At 36.4% G+C, this 22,429-nt stretch overlaps 1 protein-coding gene across 1 annotated transcript in view; it reads right to left on the reverse strand.

Annotated features, from left to right (window-relative positions):
• Positions 1-225: 225 nt before the first annotated feature.
• The window catches only part of OVCH2 (ovochymase 2), a 31,907-nt gene continuing 9,703 nt past the window's right edge, over positions 226-22,429 (reverse strand). The window contains exons 2-22 of the mRNA XM_084292962.1: positions 15,012-15,111; positions 14,369-14,478; positions 13,601-13,692; positions 12,287-12,459; positions 12,011-12,106; positions 11,280-11,431; positions 10,431-10,626; positions 9,205-9,228; positions 7,705-7,795; positions 7,470-7,603; positions 6,888-7,028; positions 6,529-6,659; positions 6,054-6,147; positions 5,104-5,235; positions 4,623-4,703; positions 4,101-4,287; positions 2,642-2,711; positions 1,855-2,054; positions 1,277-1,424; positions 773-941; positions 226-351 (exon numbers count right to left, since the gene is read on the reverse strand). Of these exons, the coding sequence (XP_084149088.1) occupies positions 329-351; positions 773-941; positions 1,277-1,424; positions 1,855-2,054; positions 2,642-2,711; positions 4,101-4,287; positions 4,623-4,703; positions 5,104-5,235; positions 6,054-6,147; positions 6,529-6,659; positions 6,888-7,028; positions 7,470-7,603; positions 7,705-7,795; positions 9,205-9,228; positions 10,431-10,626; positions 11,280-11,431; positions 12,011-12,106; positions 12,287-12,459; positions 13,601-13,692; positions 14,369-14,478; positions 15,012-15,102 (2,535 nt within the window). The 5' untranslated portion in view covers positions 15,103-15,111 and the 3' untranslated portion in view covers positions 226-328. The remainder of the gene's footprint in view (positions 352-772; positions 942-1,276; positions 1,425-1,854; positions 2,055-2,641; positions 2,712-4,100; positions 4,288-4,622; positions 4,704-5,103; positions 5,236-6,053; positions 6,148-6,528; positions 6,660-6,887; positions 7,029-7,469; positions 7,604-7,704; positions 7,796-9,204; positions 9,229-10,430; positions 10,627-11,279; positions 11,432-12,010; positions 12,107-12,286; positions 12,460-13,600; positions 13,693-14,368; positions 14,479-15,011; positions 15,112-22,429) is intronic.

Genomic DNA, 22,429 nt, shown 5'->3' on the forward strand with positions numbered 1-22,429 from the left:
CATTTTTGTTCTCTCCAGTGCTACATTCAAGGACATGCTTGACATTCAGTACATGTATATGGTGACTCATTTTCCCTATCATTCCTTCTAATACAGACCAACAGTGCCAGAAGCATGCGAGTAACTTTTGTATTTCCCAAGAACATACAGGTATGGTCAAAGTCTCACTTGGATAAATAGGCAGTACAAGAATCAAGCTAAGTATCAGCTACTTTGTAATCTGTTCACCAGTCATAATCTAATACGCTTCACCAAATGTTGCTTTCAATGACATTTGTACTTTGGAAGTGCTTTACAATGTAGTCCATCAGAACTGCTCTTTTGACAGCTACACCATGAACATGGGAAGATCTACAAGAAAGGAAAAAAAAAACACCAGGTAAACTTTGCAAACACCAAAGTCTGTCAGTCAACTCCTCGAAGTGGACTCACCTGTCATCAAGCGTCATTTCACACCTCCCTACCTCCCCCAACCCTTAGAAATGAGGCAGCAAAGCAGCAATAATAAAAAGCACTGTTCTTCAGGAGGGGAAATGCGGTGAAGAGGAATAACAATACATCCTGAAGTAGTAAGATTTTCAGAACTGACTATTGATTTAGATTCACCAGCTTCTGGGCACTCAGCTAGTTGTATTTTAAGCAGCCTAGATTTCAGAAAGTGCTAGACGCCCAAGTATAAAAGTGGCATCCTGGAAAAGGCCTCAAAGAGAGCCACTAGCAACAGCAAAAGGATTAATTTAATCAGTTTTTGCTTGCTTGCTTTCATACATACCACTAGTATTAACACTCTGCTTGATCCAGTCCACAAAAAACGCGATATTTGTGTATACTCCTGGGTAGCTCTTCCTTCCACAGCCCAAGCCCCAACTAGTGATTCCATGAAGGGTATAAAATCCTGAGTCATCTTCTGAAGGACAAACTAATGGGCCACCAGAATCACCCTGCGCAAGGACAAAGGAATCCTGTTACAATCCAAAAGCACTCCTTATGTTTTTAAAAGATAACTTCAGCTACACAATAGGCTCAAGGTTGCTCATGTGTTTGGGTGTCCCTGTTTTTAAGGGCAGTGAGAGAAATAACCGTTTGTCAAGGGATGTACCTTTTTATACAATATGAATAATTGAAATCCTACTGTTAAGGTGTGTTCCACTGTAAATCACCTACAGCCTGTTTGCAAGAGAACAGCTCCTAGGGAGGTTTCAACATTCCCGTCTTTTCAGAACACATCTGGACATACCCCAGGTATTAGAAAGCAAAGATGATGTGTGCAACTTACTGTGCATGAGTCCTTGCCTTCTTCCAGAGGGAATCCAGCACAGATCATCCTCTGAGTCACTTTACTGGGCAGATTTATGTAATAGGTCTGACATCTGTCAAGCACCAGGATAGGGACTTCCAGCTGACGTAGTTTTTTACTCTTTTCTCTGTCTTTAAAAAAAGAAGAAGAAAAAAAAACATTTTAGAAACCAGCAGAGGTATTAATTAATGATACGATACCTGCCTCACCTGACATCACAAAAAGTGAGAAATATCTCTGGGTCCCTTCAGTTTTTTCTTCCTCCAGAGCAGGACTGCTCTCCACAGTATCTCTCTAGTGCTTTAGACAGCCTGCTTATTTAGGGCTTCCAGAAAGCAGCTTTACTCTTCTCTTTTTCAAATAGCCTAAATCTCTATTATCTGATTGCTTTACTCCTACTCAGATCCACGCATGTCTAGCTGAGCTTACACAAGCAAAAACTTCTTAGCAAATCAGTTCTCCAGGAGACTAAGTATAGATAGAATTAACATTACAACACAGAACGAACCATAAGAGACAGCCACAGCCTGATCAGCCCTCAAAAGGGCAAAGACTACATACCTTCTTCATGTGTCCCCCATCCTGTGACGATGCACACCGTTGAAGGCTGAATCACTTCGTCCTTCGCAGGGAGGCACACTGGCCGCACATAGTGGTTGAATTCTAAGGGCTTGGCCAGTTGCAGTAAAGCAATATCTGAGTCCATCGTGGTTTTGTTAAAGCTTGGATGTATAATATACTGCTTCACTGATCTTTTCTAGGAAAGCAAGGACATTGACATTTGCTGAGTGACTTGAGAATCTGAGTCTTTGGTTTTATAAATCTTCTTTTAAAGCTCTTTTAAAATCTCTTATAAATTTGCACAATGTCTGAGGAGGAAGAAATATTTATAAGAAAGCAGGTAACTTCAGCAGCTGCTTTTATTAAGAAGTCAGGGTTATGCTTCTTGGACATGGATCAGGAAATGTGCAGGAAGCTTCATCCACCAAATGTAGGAAAAGGGTCTTGGAAAAACATTTGTCCAGTCTGAGCAAAGTGGAAAGCTGTGTCCTCATTATTTCTGGGAACTATTACCAAGCCAACTATTACCAAAATTTAGAAACAATACACTCCTCAGACATATTCCAGGATACTGAGCTTTACACTTCATTAATGGTGAAGACAGGTCTATATTGATGCAAGTTCTCTGTCAGTCAAATAAAAAACGTTGTACAAATGCAGATTAAAACCAGCATTCAGGCTGTTAAATTGCTGCATCATGAACAACTTGAAAGATACATTTACATTAAAAATGTATTTTGTAAGATTGATATGCTTTCTGTTATTAAGCAGAACTTATAGTACCTGTCTGTATTCTTGCTCTGTAAGATCATGAAGTCCTGTGACCACCATCCATAGGTCTCTGTACAATTCCCTGCCAAAAAAATATAAATACAATATAAGCCCATTCTCAGGCTGCTATAACAACATTCATAAAACGTGAGAATCTTATAACCTCCCTCACCCAAAACAAATACTAAAGCCCTACATATTCCTGGACCAACACCACCTGAGGACCACACTACCATACAAATCTATGGAAATCTCATGATGAGGCCATAGCATATCTCAAACACATAGTGAACTAACAGAAAGATAAGATTTATAAAGACTTAGAGTGTCTGCTGCAGGACTCAAGGCCTGCATGGTCAATACCATCCAGGGATGGCGCTGGTCCCTATCTTAATGAAAAAAATGGGTAACCTATACATCATAACTACTCATCAAATGATATGAAGAAATGTAACAGGTACATTTCATTTCATTCTCTGTTATCTTAACCAAATCCTTTCAGCTTCTTGAAAACATGTCATAATTCCCGGATAAAATCACATTAAGCCATGTACACAAATTCTGATGCATTGGCAATGTGTGACAGAAAAATCCTCCTTATTGTGGCTCTTAGAGCAGTACTTTCAACACAGTACAACAATGCTCCAGACATAAAATTTTGCAAACTAATATTTAGAAACTTAAAAGACAAAGTCAAAAATTCAAAACAGCATTTCCATTTCAGAGTTCAATAGAAAATATACATGTACATATCTAAATATCTTTGTCATTCTTAGCTTTTGAATGCTTCCTCTCATTTTCAAGTAATTACTACTTTATTTAAAAATTGGTCCAGAATATCTCATTATCAGGGAGGATTTTTATAAAAGATTTTAATGACTCAAGATGTGTCATTTTTAATGACTCAAGATGTATGTGAAGTTTAATTTATGTGAAGTATGTGAAGATTAATTTAAAATCTAAGTGTGATTCATTTGAAATTGGTAGTTCAGTCTATGAGATGAATAATTAAAGTACATTTTATAAAGTGTTTATAAAAAGAGTCTGAAAGTCTCACAGACTGCCCTCTTGGCTTCTGTGCACAAAACCTTCCTTTATGTCCTCTTAAAGTCTATATAAATTTAGTAATTTTAAGACTTTTTGATAGGTTGATTCTACCTAGAGGAAATCATGCTCTGTAAATGACCCGGAGAGAAACTGCCTGAGAATAAGCAATGGATGACAAGATGACAGTGTCTTGTCATCTCTTCTGTAGACTGATCTGAAAGGAAACCAATCCTACAGAATGAGGCTGCTTCCTAAGTAGCCACTGTAAGGCTAATATTTGTGTGTAGAGAAAGAGTCCTGACTGAGTTGCAAGTAGGTAGTAACCGAAACCATGCCAGCCTCCCTAGGCAGGACCACCACACTGCAGAGATGCACTGTGCAATCGCAGATATTCACAGCAAAGGGTTCATCCCAGTGTACTTACTTAGAATTAAAGCAATGAGCAGCTGTGACAACCCATTCTTTGGCAAGGACAGCTCCTCCACAGATATGCTCATTTGAAATTTGTATGCTGACCTGCCAAGGCCATGAGTATGGTACTGCTTCTTCACCTCCAATTATCCTACTGAAGATGAACCTGGGCTGATTTGAAGGCACTCCACAAGTATCATCTGAAACAGAAAAGACCCTATACTCTTTGCAATTATTTTCCAAGATGCAGGGTGTAAAACTGACTGACAGGCTGTAAAACTGACTGACAGGCTGTAAAACTGACAGTGTATTGCGCTAAGTGACTTAAGAAGGAAACAAGCAAAAAATGTCTTCTATTATTCAAAAGCTAAAACATAGAAATGTTACTATTCATCTTTTATTTCCTCAACACATCCTAAGGAAAAAATCTTAGGACAACTCAGAATGCAGCCATTAAATATTTGGAGAAAACACCATTTCAGTCCTAGAGGTACTCCACATTCCCATGAAGAAAACATACCTCAGGTTGACATACCTGTTGTAACCTGTATTTCTTCTACAGTCGTATCCATATCTTCAAAAACTTCTTCACTAGTTGAATTCAGAGTATCTAAATCTAGCAAATGAAAATAACAAATGTGTTAGTGGGTTGTCTTGAATGATACTTTTATTTCAAAATTATTTTTATTTCCCTATTATCATTTTTGTAGAAGGAATAGATTTCTACAGCAGGGGCCTGTGTTATTACATATTCACATGGTACTAAAGTACCATTTAAAATGTACCAAAATACTTTTACACAAAACAAAACCCTGAGGTTTGGGGGAGATCCATTGTTTCTCTTTACCTGCTCAATAAGTCATTTGTTCAATGTCTCAATAGGTTCGTATTATTTTTCACTGAAACTATGTATTATGTGAAAATCTCCTAGAACAAAATCATTCTGAATATCCAGATTCAGTGCAGAGCCCTTTGTGCTGCCCCAGTGAGGCAGTCTCCCAAGTTACTTCTATTACCTGTTACACGAACAAAAGAGATTGTAGCTTTGAATCCTTCAAAGGTCTTTGTTTCATCAGAGTGAAAGACAACAAGCATCAGAGCAGAGGAGCTTAAAACAGGTGCTGGTAGGTCAAATCCACAAGACTTAGCTAAAGATCAGAAAGCAGATGTTCACAGCAGATTAGAAGGTAGTTTTTCATCCTTATCTCTTTCAACAGTCTGTGCATTCCAGCTGCCACATAGGAAGGTTAAAAAATAATAATAAAAAAAGAACTATACACAAGAGAGAAATAGATAACCAGACTGAGGCTGAAGGACAATTCTATTATTCTTGTCAGTCTGTTTAGTAATTATCTCGTAAGAGCAAGGAGAATCATGTATCATTGTGCAAGATACTATCGCAGCACTCACGCTCTTAGGTTGCCATTACATATAGAACACACTGGAAAATTGGTTTCCTTACTGCTGTTTCAGCACTAACATCTGCCAGTGCTAATCTAAGCAACAGCATTAATTAGTGTTGAAAAGATTCGATTGGCACAGGTCTTCCTTTCTTTTGATATAAGCCAGGGGAATCTCTATCAGGGTGGTAAGAATAACATGAATGCACATCTGGAGTGAAGAAAAACTGGACTCTGAAACCCATGGGTTGCTTTCTGTTCCTGATCTGACCAACATAATTACTATAAAAACAAATTATTGTCCTAAATTCTTCTCTTCATTTACATGAATTCAGATTTCATTCCATATAGAACTTAAATACACCAAATAGTTATTAGATGTCTTTTTGCCTCAACAAGTGGAACAGAAGAACCAATACATGTATTTTCATGGTACTCAAACTGGTACCTTCAACATCACCCAAGATTCTAATGTTGAACTTGGTTTTACACTGTAAAACAGAGCTACTGAAAATCATAGGACTGATAGTTCATCCCCAAAATATGTTGAAAATCAAAAGTCAAACCAATTTCCTCCTCTTTTCCCACATCTTCATATACAGTCACAGCATCGTAAGAGCAATCTTCACTCTCTTCTACTTCAAAAGATTTGTATGTAAGCTTTACATTAAAGAAAAAAAATATTGTTAAATTCACAAATTAAAATTCAATTATCTACAAAAACATCTTTAATAATCTCAAAGATTATTTTAGGGTCATTCAGACCTCTAACAAGTGACACGTCATATTAAATTTCATAGAAAAATGTGTCAAAATAAGATGACACATGATAAACCAGAAAATCCTATTTTACTATTAACCTAAAGGAGAAATCAAAACCTATCTGGCTTTTGGGATGGAAAGCAATTTCTCTTAACTGTATCCAGCAGCATTATTCAAGGTTATGTTGCTAGATCTTGTTTGTCCTTAGCAGCACGCTTTCGTGTCTACTAAATGTTACCCGCTTCCATTCTGTAGACACAAGAAGCACTCATATTATACCTTGATTACATGGTCCTCTGGTGCACAAATAATCCATTGACAGTCTGCCAGATTACTGTACTGTTCTGGATAGTGCATGCTTTGTAACACTCCTTCTTCAAAAAGGACGGCTATGGACTCACAGCCAGAATCTGGAAATCCAGAGAAAAAAAAAAAAAAAAAAAAAAGGGAGGCACCTCTTAAATCATTTGGAAAAAAAATAAAAATAAAATCCAGAAAACCTCTCATGGTGCTTTCACACAATTGAGAAAGAAAACAAAAAGAGCAGCAAGCTAACTTCTTCTGTGTTCTCCTCCAGTTTATTTTTTCAGGCAACCGCCCAAGAGCACAGACAGGTATATTACTAGACTTAGACTTACTAGGAAGTATATGTGGTGTAAGAGCTTTATACATCATGGAAAAACCAGTTCCATAATCCTTGCTGTCAGAAACAAATTTCAGCCTTATACTATTGGAGCCAATCAAAATAGGTAATGGAAGATCTCCTCCACAGAATTTTCCTGTAACAAGATATCAGATAGTAATCATAGTTCAAAATATTTAGTCACTCGAGAAAACTTTGAGGTACTATTTTTTGTACCTGGCTATAAAAAAACAAAGATGAAAAGGAAATTGCCTACCCAATCCCCTCTATTCACTACTAATCCATTAGTCCAAATAAAAGAAAATAAAAATATTAAAAGTAGAATTAAAATATTAAAAATTGAAAATCCTTGACACCATCAATTCACATGCTGACACAGCTCCCTAACAGGTTTTCTTCCATTCTTTTCCCCTCATAACCTCTCATCATTTAGTTCAGATCACATGTCACAATGTGTTCATTATGAAAACATGAGTAAAACATCATCAACTGCAATGTCCTCTCTAGGTTTGGTTACCTTTAGAACAAAAGGTTATGCTAACAGATTATTTCAAAGAACAAGAGGACAGTAACTCACCAAGAAGTCTGTTGTCTTTTGAATATACTGATAAAGAATCAAAGTCACAAAATGTTTCTGGTTCTATATCAAAGTGGGAAAAATGAAGCAATATATAATTTCCTTCCGGTACAAGTAGAGTCCATACACACAATCTGGAATGATAGATTTGTTCCTGTTGTCAAAACTACAATGAAAAACAACCACACAGGTACCAGGAAGAGTTTCTGGGCAAGGTTTCCATTTGTCTACTCACTGGTGGTTTTGATAGAACTGTTTGAGACTTCCAGGAAAATGTAATTCTCCTTCACTGTCTGGGAGTTTGCCATCTTGAACACCACAAAATGCTGCATTGCAGATTAAAAACAAAATAGGAAGAATACATTTGCAATTATCTGAGACTATTGTGAGACTCAAGACTGCTCAGCAGTAACTTGTAACTGATGTTGTAACTGTAACTGATGTTGTAACTTGTAACTGATGGCAGAATGATGCTGGGTCTTTCCTGTCTTCCTTCTTTTATTTAAAATTACAGCAAGCCATTTTTAAAGCACAGAATTTGAAGGCAAAAACCAAGCACTGCCAGTGCCCTATCATATTTTACTGTAAAAATGACAGTGCTTGCTTTTTACCTTGAATAAACTATTTGCTAAATTAAGATTTTGGTTGAAGTATTTTTCAGGGACAAAAAATGCATATCACAAGACATAAGTATTCATTGCTGTCCATTTATAATAATGTTCCTAGCTATATTACAGCAGGAAACTTCTGTAACAGTACAACATGGTATTGGAAGAAGCAAAAGATTTTCTGTCGAGATAGCTACTGCTGCAAACTATAACTACTTACAAAAATTGTCTCCTCTTGCCTTTCTTTCTCCTTGCCAAGGTAAGCTAGTAAGACATTTATCAACACTTCATAAAAAAAAAAAAAAAAAAAAAAAAAAAAAGAGTTATGTACTTTAACGATTATCTCACCTAAATTGTCCTAGGAAGACCAGTAAAAAATTTTAAAAAGACAAACACCCAATGCTCATTGGTATAAACAAGTCTATGCAAACTGACTGTGTCATTTGTCATCTGAGAAATTTCTAGATAGTAAAAACTGAAATTCTATGATCTAGTTCACAGGAGTTACTATTATCCTTATGTGAAATTGTATGTAGTTGAACCGTGCCCAAAAAAAACCATAAACATACCAAAATCAAAATAAAACTTCAGTTGTAAAACAAATTATATCATATTTCCTTTTTTAGTTATTTTTGCTTTTGATTTTGTTTTTTATATTTTATTCACAGAAATGGACATCAGACAAGTAGATTCATCATAAACTGCTCAGAAATACTATCAATTTATCTCATACTTCCTGCTTAGAATCTATATTATTATACAGAATCAACCTCACTAACTGGATTTCTTGCATTACTTGAGGCTCTGTTCTATATTTTTCCCATTAATCCTATTTACATTTCAAAAAAAGGTATTGCTTTTCATACGTAGCTGTCTTAAGGGAAATTCCTTTCTGAAGTCACCAGCACATAAGTAGTATCCTACATAAGTTGTTTTTTGTTTGTTTGTTTGTTTTTAATTGAGTCAGAAGATAAAAGTGTATTTTTAAAGTATACATTTTAAAGTGCATTGATGAGTCATGCTATAAATATGTTTCTTCCTTCATGGATTATATATCAGACTATTCAGGGAGCAGGTTGGTTATGCTCTAACACAGATAAAAGATTCTGAAAAAATACTGTACTCACGTGTAGAACTTTTCATTTTCAGGTCTCATAAGGGAGGAAGGGGGTGAAAAAAAGAAGAATATATTAGTGTAGTTTTGTATTCACAACATACATTCTATTTTTAACAGTGTGAAATAGTAAATTTATACAGCTAGCACTGACACAAATTTGAATGCTTCCTGGGGACATATTGCCTACAGTAAATTAGACTTGGAACTAAAACAAAATTGCAAGTTCATGCAATGCTAATTTCAGAATAAACAATTCTAGAGCAACCACTGCTAGAATTAACCACACATTGATAGGCCACTGCTCAATCTGAGCAGCACTCTCTCTCTGTTTTGAGTAGATATGATACATTTCAGGGAAGCAGAATCCAACTGCTTCCACCACATCAGGGACACAGAGACATTGAGCCTGACAGCAGTTACACTCCAGATTCTTTGCACCAGTGCAACAGTGTAAAAGAGTGGCAAGTGAAGCTAGGAAATTTTTATTTTTTTTCCTCATCATTTTTTTTTAAAGCATTGACTAACAAAACCTCTCAAACACACCTCCTCAGTTTTCCAATTCTCCACATACATTTTATTACAATCACCTTTATCTTTTAAAGAACATAGCTCAAACTGGAAGAAAATATTAATTCAGACTCTTAATGCTCTGAGTGACATTAACACCTAGACATGATGTTATTTATATCTCCATCTGCATGACTTTGGAAGTGGTTGATAATTTTCATGCTGCTCCATTGTACAGAGGACATGTAGCCTTTTGGGCAGAGTAAGCAGAAATGCTTCTGAGACCATGACTTTTTCCCATCCAGTCAAATGCCCAATAAACACATTTTAGCTGAGAAAAATGATAAGCAACTTCAAAGAGGTGCATATGGAATTTCAGAGACTTTCAACTGGTTAAATTTCCACTTAAAACCAAAAATACCAGGCTAACTGGCTAGCTGGATAAAAGGATCCTCCTTAAAGGTAATATATGAATAAGTAATACTAAATAAATATATATATATAATCCAGGTAAAAGACAAAGTGGAAGAGAAACAATTGTTTACAATAATCTCAGTTTGGTTTTGGCAATTACCAATCAGTACCATCTACTTAAAGGCATTGTGAAAAGCTATAATACTTTGACAGGAATAATGGGATATTAGTACTCTATCTTGAAAAAGATAAATGAAATGTTGTTATGAGACAGAAAAGTTTTCACAAAGAGAAATTACTGTGGAGACTTAATACCAGCACTCATATTTTCTTGAATCCACGAAAGTACTGCACTGAGGTCTGTGAATATTCCTGGTGATCCTCTTTCATAATATTTCTTCTTCTCATTACCTATCCAGCCACGAGCACATCCCATCCCCCAGGAGACCACACCAGCGAGAATCCACACACCGTGCTTACGTTGGCACAAAAGAGGGCCCCCTGAGTCTCCCTGTAAGAACCCCCAGAACCCATAGCTTAAAGTGCATGCACACCAACCACTGAGCAAGCCTCCAAGAATTTGAGTTGCCTTTTTTTAATCATACTAATAAACCTGCCACAAAACAAAATAGTAGTTTCCATAAAAAAAAAAAAAAAGGCAAAAAAAGAAAAAAAAAAAGACATAGTAGGTAGGATTTTGAAGATGGGGAGAGATTAATTCACTCTGAAGCGCACATCTGCTGTGCTCCAGCATGAAAAAGAGAGTGAAGAACTTTTTTTTTTTTTTTTTTTTACATAAGCAACAATCAATTTTATCTCACTTTCTTCCAAGGCAAAACTTTCTAACTTCCTCCATACTATGTTAGCTGCATTCACTAATCAATGTTTATCAAGTTTTCTAAAGTTAGAAAGCTCTATGCATTACTGCACTGGGATACACTGTGAAATTGCTGTCAGACACTTATCATGCAATTCACACAATAATTAAAATAGAATCATGCAATTAATAGCATTCCTCCATACAGAACTTTTCCAAGAATTCCCACATCAAAAGAAATACACTCCAAATATCACTATGTGCAGTGTATTTATTCATTTATGTGCACAGAGCCTTGAGCATCAGAGAAATACTTGTAAGTAGACAATGCCCTCTGTTCAGCTGACCTGACAGGCATCTTTTCCTCCATCTGGAAATCCAGCACACATTATAGTGTCACCTTGGATGGGCTTCTTTAAAGATGACAATGCTCTTGAACATTCCTTCCTATTCAGAATTGGTAGATTGACTTCATATAAAACTTGAGGGAGTACTCCATCTGAAACACAAAAAAACTGTTCATAAGAAATGTTGAGAGATGAACTTAATGTCACTGCTAATACACAAACAAAAACAATTGGAAACTTGCCCTGGGCCATTTTATGTTTACAAGCATATTTTGATAAACATCCAGTTTTGCATACATAGGCAATTTTACTTGAATAAACTTCAAAGTGTCTCCAACATGAAATACGGGTCCATGTACTCTAGTGATCCATCGAGGTAATTCACAGGTAGACATAAAAGCTAGCAAAGATCCCATTTTGAGATTACAGTTCTTATGACCACATTATCATTTCTTCTGGGCTATCTATAGCCTATGCAAAGAAGCTCTTAGCTTCAGAAATAAGCTAACACTGCATGTTGGGACAGACATAATTTTCAAGTAAATATCTGAAACCAAACAATATGGTAAGAGAATGTTTGCTCATCTGAAAATAACTACCTGCTACACAGATACAAAGTTGCTATACAAGTCCTTGCCCATTGGCAAGAGAAGGATGAGCAAAGGAAGTAAAGACTGACACAGCCAGTGTCAATAAAACTAGAATGTTTAAGAACAATTCCAGTGACTTACTCTCATTTAAACGTCCCCAGCCACAAGTAGTACAGATATATCCTGCTTCAAACTTCTCACCTGGATCAGGAAGACATGCTGGCAAAACTGATGAACCTGCCACACATGGACATGAAGTTTCTTGATAAGTATTTGAAAAAGCATTAACAAAAAAGTACTTTATTTTTTGTCTAGTTCTCTAATTATTTTTGTGGTGTCTGAAATATTAATTAGGTATTTGACAATTTATTCTTGCTTTTTCATCTTCACATTTTCCATATTTAACTATGGTCTTACTGAAGTTGAAGGCTCCATCTAGCTTCAGAAGGGCAATGTCGTAGTTCATCGGCCTTCTGGGGTCAAAGTTTGGGTGCTTAATGACATATTTAACAGGGAGTGTCTGCTCTCCATTCTCCCTGATCCTCAAATCATGCTCTCCTGCAGTGACATTCAAATACTCGAGTATGTTCCTGCAAAAGAGTAAAATAAAAATTCAACTACAGAATATTCAAAATGAAAGTAAAAATGTAGTTGTTTACAAACAGAGAAGTTATTACTACTGATACTTAATACCTTTCATCTTCAGATTTTAAAGCATTTACATTGACATCTACAGTCAATATGCATGCCCAACAGTAGAAATTGAGAAATAAAAGGACCGAGAGAAATACATTTTGCTACACCCCTGACTGTGCTTAAGTGGTTCGCTAAAGAACCAGCTCCTATTCTTGTGTTTAAAAATGTTTGATCACACTGAATTTTCAGAGAATGGAAAATTTAAGTATAGGGAAGTACAAAAAAAAAAAAAAAAAAACACTTCTTTAGCATTCCCTGTAGTGAATCCTGCTTTGGGGTTCCTAGTACTGAATCAAAATGTACAGCAAGGAAACAAAAACAAACAAAAAAAAAAAAACAATCATGATGAACTTGCTATTCTGCTTCAGATTTATTCACCAACTTGATGTATTACTTTTGTGTCAGAAGGCTTTGTGCTGATTCAGGTACTGCCAGTTCTTCTTTAGTTAGTTATAGCTAATTTAACCAAGATGTGGTCACATACTATTTCAGATCAAATGTAAAATTCTAAGTGATCCTTTAGTACAAAGATTCAGTATTAACTGCCAGGGAATTAGAATGTAGAATCTCAAAATCTCTTTGAAGCCACAACAGAATCAGGACTGAAACCTTGTGTTTTGTTTTTGTTTTTTAACTAAGGCTGAATGTCATTAATGTCATCAGCATGCAATAAGTAAGTACTGTGTCCATTCACCATTTAATTTCACCTCTGGTGCTAGATACTACTTCTGGAAAAAAAAATATTGCAATCACCTGATAATTATAATTAGGTTATATCCATAACAGATTTTTACCTACTCTTTACCTACTTGAAAGTCAGTCTTCATCTCACTTTGTATGGCTATTTTATTCTTAGTTTTGAAACGTTCAAAGGTTTTGTTTGTCTTTTTTTTTTTTTCCCTCTCCCTTCTTGTTAAAAGATAGAAAATATTGGTGGAAGAGCAGTACCTGGAAGTAATCTCCAAAGAAAGATGCCACAGCACACACAATGTTTTTCTGCACCTGCAAAATGCTCCTGAAATATCACATCCATACCTTTCTAAGATACAGTGAGCTGCTGTGACCACCCACTGAGCAGAAACAATGGTGCCTCCACAGAAATGCTTCTGCCTTCGTTTCAAGGAAACCTGTATCACATAAAGAAGACTTTGCAGATTCAGATAGCTAAGGTACATGCTGCACTTCAAGCAAAGATGCTTTCACAGTATTCCTACTTTCCTTGAGACTAAGAGATGTTAAACCTTGCTGTTTTCGTTGTCTATGACTTGATACCTCGATAAAAGCATCTTACATATAAAAAATGCCAATTCACTGACTTATTCAGCATGCTGTAAAAGCTACTGGCTAGTCAAGAATTTTTCCTTTGTAGGTCACTGGGAGCACCGCAGAGCCCTTGACATCTATTTCCATAACCTTTATTCAGTTTGTAAGCTTAAATCACCACAAGCATCATGAGGTACCCTATCTTCCAAAGTGCAAATCCATGATGCCTGACAATGTTTATGGGTTTTGGGGTAATCCTATTTCTAAGCAGTTTCACCCATGCATCTTTACATAGACTAATCTAAAGATGCTCTTTCAGAATTAATGATAAACAATACGCAAAGGTTTCTTAGAGAGCAGGACAGATTCATGTCCTCTCAGCCTGCTTCACCGCTTTTCATAAATGCAAGGTGGAGCTCAACAATATGTCATTAATTGTCAGTAAGCACAAAGTATACCAGTCTTCTTTTGTCATTTCTATGAATATGAAGAAAGAAAGGACTTTGTTCTGAAGATAAAACAACATATGCTTGTGCAAACCTGCCATGGATGTGAGCCTCGTTTCACCTGGCTTCCCCCAACAATCCGAGTGAAAAGGTTAAGGTAACTCCATGGATTTGTCTCATGAACTTTCTGCCCACACTTAGGATCTGAGAAATAGAAGGGGAAAAAGAAGGAATGATTTATTTTGGGTTAATGTTTTTCTACTTTTTAGCAGATTGAAATTGGAAGGCATGGCCTGGCACAGAGGCACTAATGTACAACGTGTACATTTTGTACACAAATGTACAATTGTACACTAATGTACATTTGTGTACAATTACACAAATTAGTAAATCTTAATGAAGGAAATGGAACAATTACAATCATTAATTGTGCCAAAAAGAAGTGTGCTCTGGATTGTAAGATACAAGAATGTAAGAGAAGACTCACTGTATTTTGTTTGCAGCTCAAGGGTAACATGCTAAACCAGGACCTTCATTAACTCGCTGCTACTTTGAGAGTACTTAATTTTATTTACTTAGTTATAAATCGCATTTATTTAATTTTATTCATACTGAATCATTAAGGAATCTGACAAAAGCTGCATAAGAATAAAAACTTCTTTGCTTTTCACTGGGTATGAACAAAAGCTTTAGTATTTAGAAAACTCTTAAAGTTAGATGTGAAATTTTGATCCTACCTTTCTGAAGAACGAATGGTACAGCATGAAATTCTGTAATACAAACTATCCCCATCAGGAGTACTGGCAGCTTACCAGGGAGAATGTGCATCTTGGGGTGCTAAGTGATGAAATGAAAACAAGGAGAGTTTTTATAGAGAAAAAGAAGCCCAACTATTACACTATTAGAACAACTAATTGAAGTAGAAGTTACTCATTAATCCAGACATAGAGCACTTAACTGTACAAATATGTTTTCCAAATTTACCAGAGCATGATTCTTTTATAATTCAATACTGGCATTTGCTGTAAAATAGTAGCTGAAATCCCCCCAGAACTTTTTTTTTTTTTAAAGCAAAATGACAGAACCAGAAGTTACCATTGCACACTCTTCTATCAACACTTACCCAGGCTAATTTGCACATAGAACACACCTGAATAAAATATCAGTTGCTATTTGCACTGACAATTTCTACATCTCTTGAACAGGCAATACTTTATACTTCCTGTATATTTTATATTTAGCCAGTTTCAAAGACCTCAGAAACATACCAAGAGATTATCACTTTGTTGACAGTATGCTGTGTTGTATGTGACAAAGATAGCTCCCTGCGTCAAAGCATCATTCTTCCAAAGAACTGGTGTTGTCAACCCATTTTTAAAAGCAATTAAGGAAGACAGGGCTCAGCTTTTTAAAAATAATTTCAGCTTTTTTGCAGTCAGCAGCACCAGTCACTTCGATGGCTAAGCTCCATTTTTAAAAACAATTTAAGTGTGAGTCTCTTAGAAGGATATTTGAATCCTAAATAAAGAACACAGCAGCTAAATTAAGAAATTTCACAAAACAGAAACCGTAAGTTAAATTACCCTGTGAATTCACCACTTAAAACTTTTATCTCATCATTTTTAGAAGGTACTGCCTTAGAAATGACTGAATGAAGTGGTAATTACAATCAAAATATTATCCAAACAATCTTAAATCCATATGAAAAATATAAGCACCAAGAAAGACATTAAAAACATCGAGAGAATCAGCAGAACTAACTCTAGATGACAGAAGCAATAAGTTTCACTTATGCCAGAAAGGGAAAAGGATATTTATACCTGGGAATAAATAAAAATTTATACAAGACAGGGAAAAGGATAGTTGTTGTTCCCCCCCCCCCCCCGCGGCTTAACTGATTGAGATCCTCAGCTTTCCCTGTCTTTGAAAAAAATGATTCAATATTTTCACCTTAAACTATCCCACAAGAAACATATTTTTTACATGAGAGATGCATTAAACTTTGAAGACAGAGAGATACAAGGTGAACAATACATGCATGCTAATATGCATTTCAATTCTGAACAGTTTCATAGACATAACCTATTAAAAAAACTATTTTTTCAAGATGCCAACAGGAAAAAGCAAGATATATCTGCTTTTAACATAATTTACAACAGTAATGAAACAGCTTCTCTTTTTGTAGTTATCATCCGAACGGAGAAGACTTACATTTTTTGACTCTGCTCTGTCTCCCAAAGAAAACTATCTTATACCCAGCCCCAGTCTACTGTGTTCTATTATTTGACCAAAGATTTCACAATGCCTCCTACCCCCAAATCCTGCACCAATAAACATCCCAAAAATCGTTTATGTATTTATTCAGTTCTAGGTTTTCGTTGTTCTTCTCCTCTGTCAGTCAAATGAAGATTTTACCCTGACTGTGCAATTTCATAACAAGCAATTGAATACAAACCCTGTTATGGAAACTGTTGTTTCTTCTGTTATCAATATACAGAGCTTCTTAAGATTGCAGGTTTTTCTACTGGTTACACAGTGATCCCTAATTCTGCATCTTCTGAAACCTGCATCACCGACATCATTCCAAACAGACAGGATGAGCTATAATCAAAAACTTTGAAGGCTGCTTTCTATCATTAGTTCCTTTGTGACAAAACAAGAGTCCCAATCCCCCAAATCAGCTCTGTGTACTGTTGAGCTCTCTGGTTAACCATCACAATGCCATCTCTTGGAATGACGCCATCCAACAGGATGATATTAAAAAAAAAAAAAAAGAAGAAGAAACAATCTCAGCATTTTTAAGTGACACTGTGCAAACATTACCTGTCACATTACTGATGAGAAATAGAAACATCCAGCCCACTGGCAGAGAAACAATCAGCTCATTTCAAATTCATGACAGCGAAGCAACACTTACTGTGCAGCAGCCAAAAAGGTCAGAAAGACAAAGCACAGAATGGCATGTTCTGTACAACCTGCCCTTCGTCTGGGATGACAAAACAGGAGTGCAGCCTTTCTCATCTAACTATTCTTTGTTTTCCTCATTCACTACTGATTTATCTTTCTCCTTCTGAAGCTGTTACTGTGTGCACGGACAGAGGCACCAATGATTTTATCTACTTTTCTCACTGGCTAGCTGCTGATGCTCCTAAAACTTGTGGCTTTGGCAGGCAGCACCACCAGCATCATTCCTGAAAGAACAGGAAAGGTCAGATCTCAGACTTCATCTCCATCCACACATGTGCTCCAAATTCCAGTGCAGAGCTAGCTACATACCCCATTAGCATCCTGTATCTTCAAAGTAAGACCAGTCAAAACCACTAAATCACCTATTTTCCAAAATTACTTTGTGCTTAAAATCTATATTTGATCCCCATTTTAGCAGGTAGATCCAGTCCCTAGCCACAGAATAACAGCACGAATCAATAACATTGTCTGTTCTGTCTCTTCTTTTGCTGTACGTTTGATTTACAAACATTTTATCCTCCATAGGATGCTTAATGCTGTAGAAACGTATATAGCTACTTCTTCCTATCAGGTTATTAAACAAAAAAAGTACAAATAAGTTTAAGACTGGAAGAAGGAAAATAATATAGATAACATTCATCATCAGAACCTTCCAGCATGGTTGCTCAGTTCTTCTGGTCTGGGGGGTGGTTGGGGCTGGTAGGAGAGAATGAATGCTGCTGTTCAGTTAAGGTCAGTGGACCACTGACACGACCAGACTGAAAAATGTAAATACATAAATTTCAGAAATTATTCTAGCCTGACTAGAAAAGTTGTTTCATGTTGTTCCATCCATCTAAGAAGAAAGGTGGAAAATAACAGTGACAACATGAAGTTTAAGAGAAGAGATGAGGAGTGAAGGATGGAGGATGGGGATGGTAACATAAGCAGCAATTGCTCAGCAATTGCTATAAATAGGAGATTTGTTGTTTTGTTTTGAAAACACTGGCTTGTGCTTTTAAGGGTCACCGATCATCTGAACTGTTTGCAAGGTCACTGCCTGAAAACTGGAAAACTTGTCTGATAAAATGAACAATTCTGTATTTTGAAAATATGGTTTAAATATTAAATATTAACCTTCATAAATGTTATCATTTGTGTATTACACTTATGAATCCAGTAGTTCTTAACTGAAAACAGAACCAAATATTTTAATTAAGGTTTAATAGGAAATAAATGTATTTCAACTTTCCAAACTCATTTTTCAGCAATTTTAGTCTACTGTAATTCCAATTACTTGATTCAAATCATGCTTCAGTCTGATGTAACAACAAAATCAAGTTTAACTTTCATTATTCCATTATTGCCTAACATCTTCCCAAAGTAAAAGTAATTTAGATACATATAAAAGACACCACATGTAACCAGCACAAAAAACAGTCACTTCACTTTTAATGAGCATAAAAACGAACCGCACACATGAATGGTTAACTTTTTGTTCACTTTTTTCAGACAAAACCTTCATCTTACTTCAGAGAGCAGTGTATTGAAAAGCTGGAGGAGTTCCCTCCTTGAAATCATCCATTCCTAGAGTCAAAAATATTCGATAACTCATCTACTCACAAACATATTTTCTCCTCTGCCTCTGCAAATTATGTTTCATCTCAGAGCAGAACCATGCTACTCTGCCGTATTTTTATACCTTCAGCTGGGATTTACATGGCTGGGATTTGTGTACTTTTAGACCAGCAGAGATAATTCAATAAATTTGTTTGACCTCCTGCATACTACAAACCACAAAGTTTCACCTCAATATTCCCACATCAATCCTGCAGCTCCTAGTTCAGCTATTTTATGGTTTATGATTATAGCTAAGCTTGGCAAACATTGCTGAAAAGATCAACAAACTAAAATTTTGCTAAATAATGCTCATAATGCTATCAACTCATTTTCCAGAAAGATTTATACCCATGTTTTTTCAGTTAGAACATTTTTAGGAAGACAGATTTTGACTGAAAATTCAGCAAATAAATATTTATTAAAAATGACCAGAGATAAAAGTGTTCAGCAAGGACCATTCTGACCATTCTGAATCTATTAACAAAAACAGCGCTGATGATGGATTGCTACTCTACGAAGAACAAACTGTTAAAAACACACAAGGCAAATTCTTCACAAGTGATAAGTATGTTCCCTTTGTGCTTGTAGGTTCAGTTGCTTTAAACCAACCCAAGTTCAGGCTGCTACCAAAAAGACAGCTGTGCCAATCTTAAAAAAAGCCACTCTTACTACTATTCGCCTTTCACTAGCCCCAGTTATGGTCAGGATGTGAGGAGAGCTGAATATTCTTCTTTTTTTAATGTAGCTGGATTTGATTTTATAGCTGGATTGGCTTCTTGATTAAAGCTGTTACTCAAAAATTGAATGCTTGTGCCAACACAAAGGAGGAGGAATGAATGCATACATTAAACAGATCAGTTCATTCTTTTTGATTGCAACCTCTGCTTTTGATTGCAACCTCCATAATTAAGAATACCTAAACCAACCACGAAACTGAAGCCAGATTGGACTTTAGACATGATATTGTCCTGAAATCAGACTTAGAGTTTTCAGTTCTGTTCTAAGCTTTGCCACGACCTCCTATCCGGTTAGCAAATACATCGGAGATGAACATTCTGTGATATTTAACTCTCAACTACCACACTCTGGGAACTAAAAAGTTCTTTTTCTTAGAGCATGAAGATCCCTGAAAGGACAAAGCATCCTAATGCAGCATAAAAAAAGTTAAAGGGCACAGTCACCCTATATCTCCATAGCTTCAACAGGATAGTTGTTACCACCCCTGCACAGCTTACACCCACACCTCATCCTCCCAAACATTAGTCAGCCCAATATAACAAATTACCTTAGATACAGACTACTTTCTAAGACTTTGTGTTCATCATTTCCTCCCCCATTACCACTGTGCTCCCATTAGAGCACAACTGAAAGGGCCAGTGTTCTTGCTTCACAGAGAGACATTTAGTTATGTTTTATTGCTTCTAATTAACTAAGGCAAGGACTCAGAGGGAGCAGTAAAACAAGTAAGGTTGGCTTTTGACAGTGTTTTTACTTTAACTTGCTACACCCTTCTAAATTCTTAAGTTGACCCGTCAAGGCACAAAACAAACACAATAGCAAGAATGTTCAAAAGACTACTTGGTAGAATAAAAACCCTCAGAAGTGACCCAAAACTTTATTTCCCTGGAACATTTAGTCTTCGTTTCAAACTTCTGGATACACATTAAAATCTATTTGAGTTTCCTGTGCAAAGAAAAAGTGAAACTTCAAAAGAAAATGCATTAAGCTCTTTTTCATTATGCAACGCAAAGCGGAATAGTTGCTATACTAGCCAAAAGTGACTGAAAACCATAAGAAACAACACCTGCTAGCATTTTCCCACTTTTCACAGTAGCTCTGTTATTTCTGCTCTCATAACTCAGCAGTATATGAGTATTATAGATGTACGCTCAGTTACTTGTATCTGTAATGGATAATGCCGTGAAATACTTCTTCCCTCTGTAACTAAGCCTTCTAACTGATGATGATTTTATCATTCAGAGTAAACAAGATCAAAACCAATCAAGATGAATGATGCCAACAAATGCAAAAACACTGCAGACTATAAAAAGCATGACATGTTAAGAAAGAGGCCAAAGCTTTCCTTGGATAAAGTCCAGCCTTAGACCTAGAGCATGACTGATTAATTGGTAAAGGACAAATGAAGAAAGAGAAAGGGAACAAAATTTGGCTTAGCTTAAGTATTTGGCCAGAGTATCTCAAAATGCTTCATAAGAAAAGATCAATACTACACTTTTTTAGCTAAGGGAAGACTGCCATATGTACTAAGGAAATCAGTGCTGGTCAGAAGTACCCTAGTTGCTTAGCTCTCAGACATATAGCATCCCCTCAGAAATGTATTGTTACTAATGAAATACATAGTCCAAGAACAGTGGAAGCTCCTCAGTAAACATAAAACAAATGTAGGAACACTAAAGCATTAGTTTCATGCAACTTTACTACCATATGCTGAGCTAACATACTAGCTTTTACTGTTTTTTGCTTGTTTGTTTTCCTCCTCTGCAGGCACATAGAATTTATACTTAGCACCCTTTCTCATCCAGAAGAACAAAGCCTGAAACGCAATGAACCCGAGCTCATGAGGCCTTGTACCACAGTTATTATGAGCACAAAGGGCATAGGGCATGTCCCCACTCAGCAGGCATCTCAACTACAAGAGATAAATGATTGACACTGAAGAAACAGGCCCTCCATTCCCACCAGCTGTCTCAGTCTGCAGTTTTGCACACATACAACAGAGCGAGGCCTAGAAGGAGAACATCTCTCATTAAATTGCACATCTCTTATTAAATTGATGCATGACAAACACATCATCCAAAATAAAGCCAACAAATAACTTGATTTTCAGAGAACATAGTGAATGCACATTCTAGTGTCTGATTTTAACACTCGGGAAAAGAAGTTACAGCACTACAGTGCTAAGAAATATGCTCAAAATACATGACTGTTCCATCTCAGTCAAACAGCAATTAGATAAGTTCTTTCATATTTTTTCAGAAACATACTAAATATAAATGTCTAGCACATTAGTGTGGATATCCTGCCAGTGTGATGTCTGTACTTCACATCACATCAACACAAGGACATAAAAGGACCACACTCTATGATGCCGTTAAGTCCAATATACTAAGTCTAAAACTCAGTATCATTGTTCAGCTGATTTCATTGAGGGTATCACTGCTTTACCAGTGCAGAGGTGAAACCAAGTCCAAATGATATGGTATTAGAGATGAAAGATTTGTCAAAGTAGCTCAAAATTCCAGGAGCAAGACATCCTGAAGTAATCCCTGTTTTTGCTCCTGAGCAGTTGATGAGCAGATGATGAGACAGCTTCCGCTATTGCATAAAAGTAGCACATAACCACAGTCTTGACCATACGTGGTCTCTGTGGCTTAATAGCTTATTTTCAGGACCCAGTATGCAATACAGTCAGCATAGGAAGAAGCAGAAAGCAGGGTGACAGCCTGCAGGTACTGGTTTAGATTAAGAGGTCCAGCATGAAAAGAAGAGAAAGGCAAAAGAAACATGCCCAGAAAACTTTTTGTGCAGAACGGCAGATTTTTAAACTTTAGGGGTAGTTTTCAGACTG

Source organism: Netta rufina, assembly GCF_964035555.1.
Source record: "Netta rufina genome assembly, chromosome: 10".
NCBI lineage: Eukaryota > Metazoa > Chordata > Aves > Anseriformes > Anatidae > Netta > Netta rufina.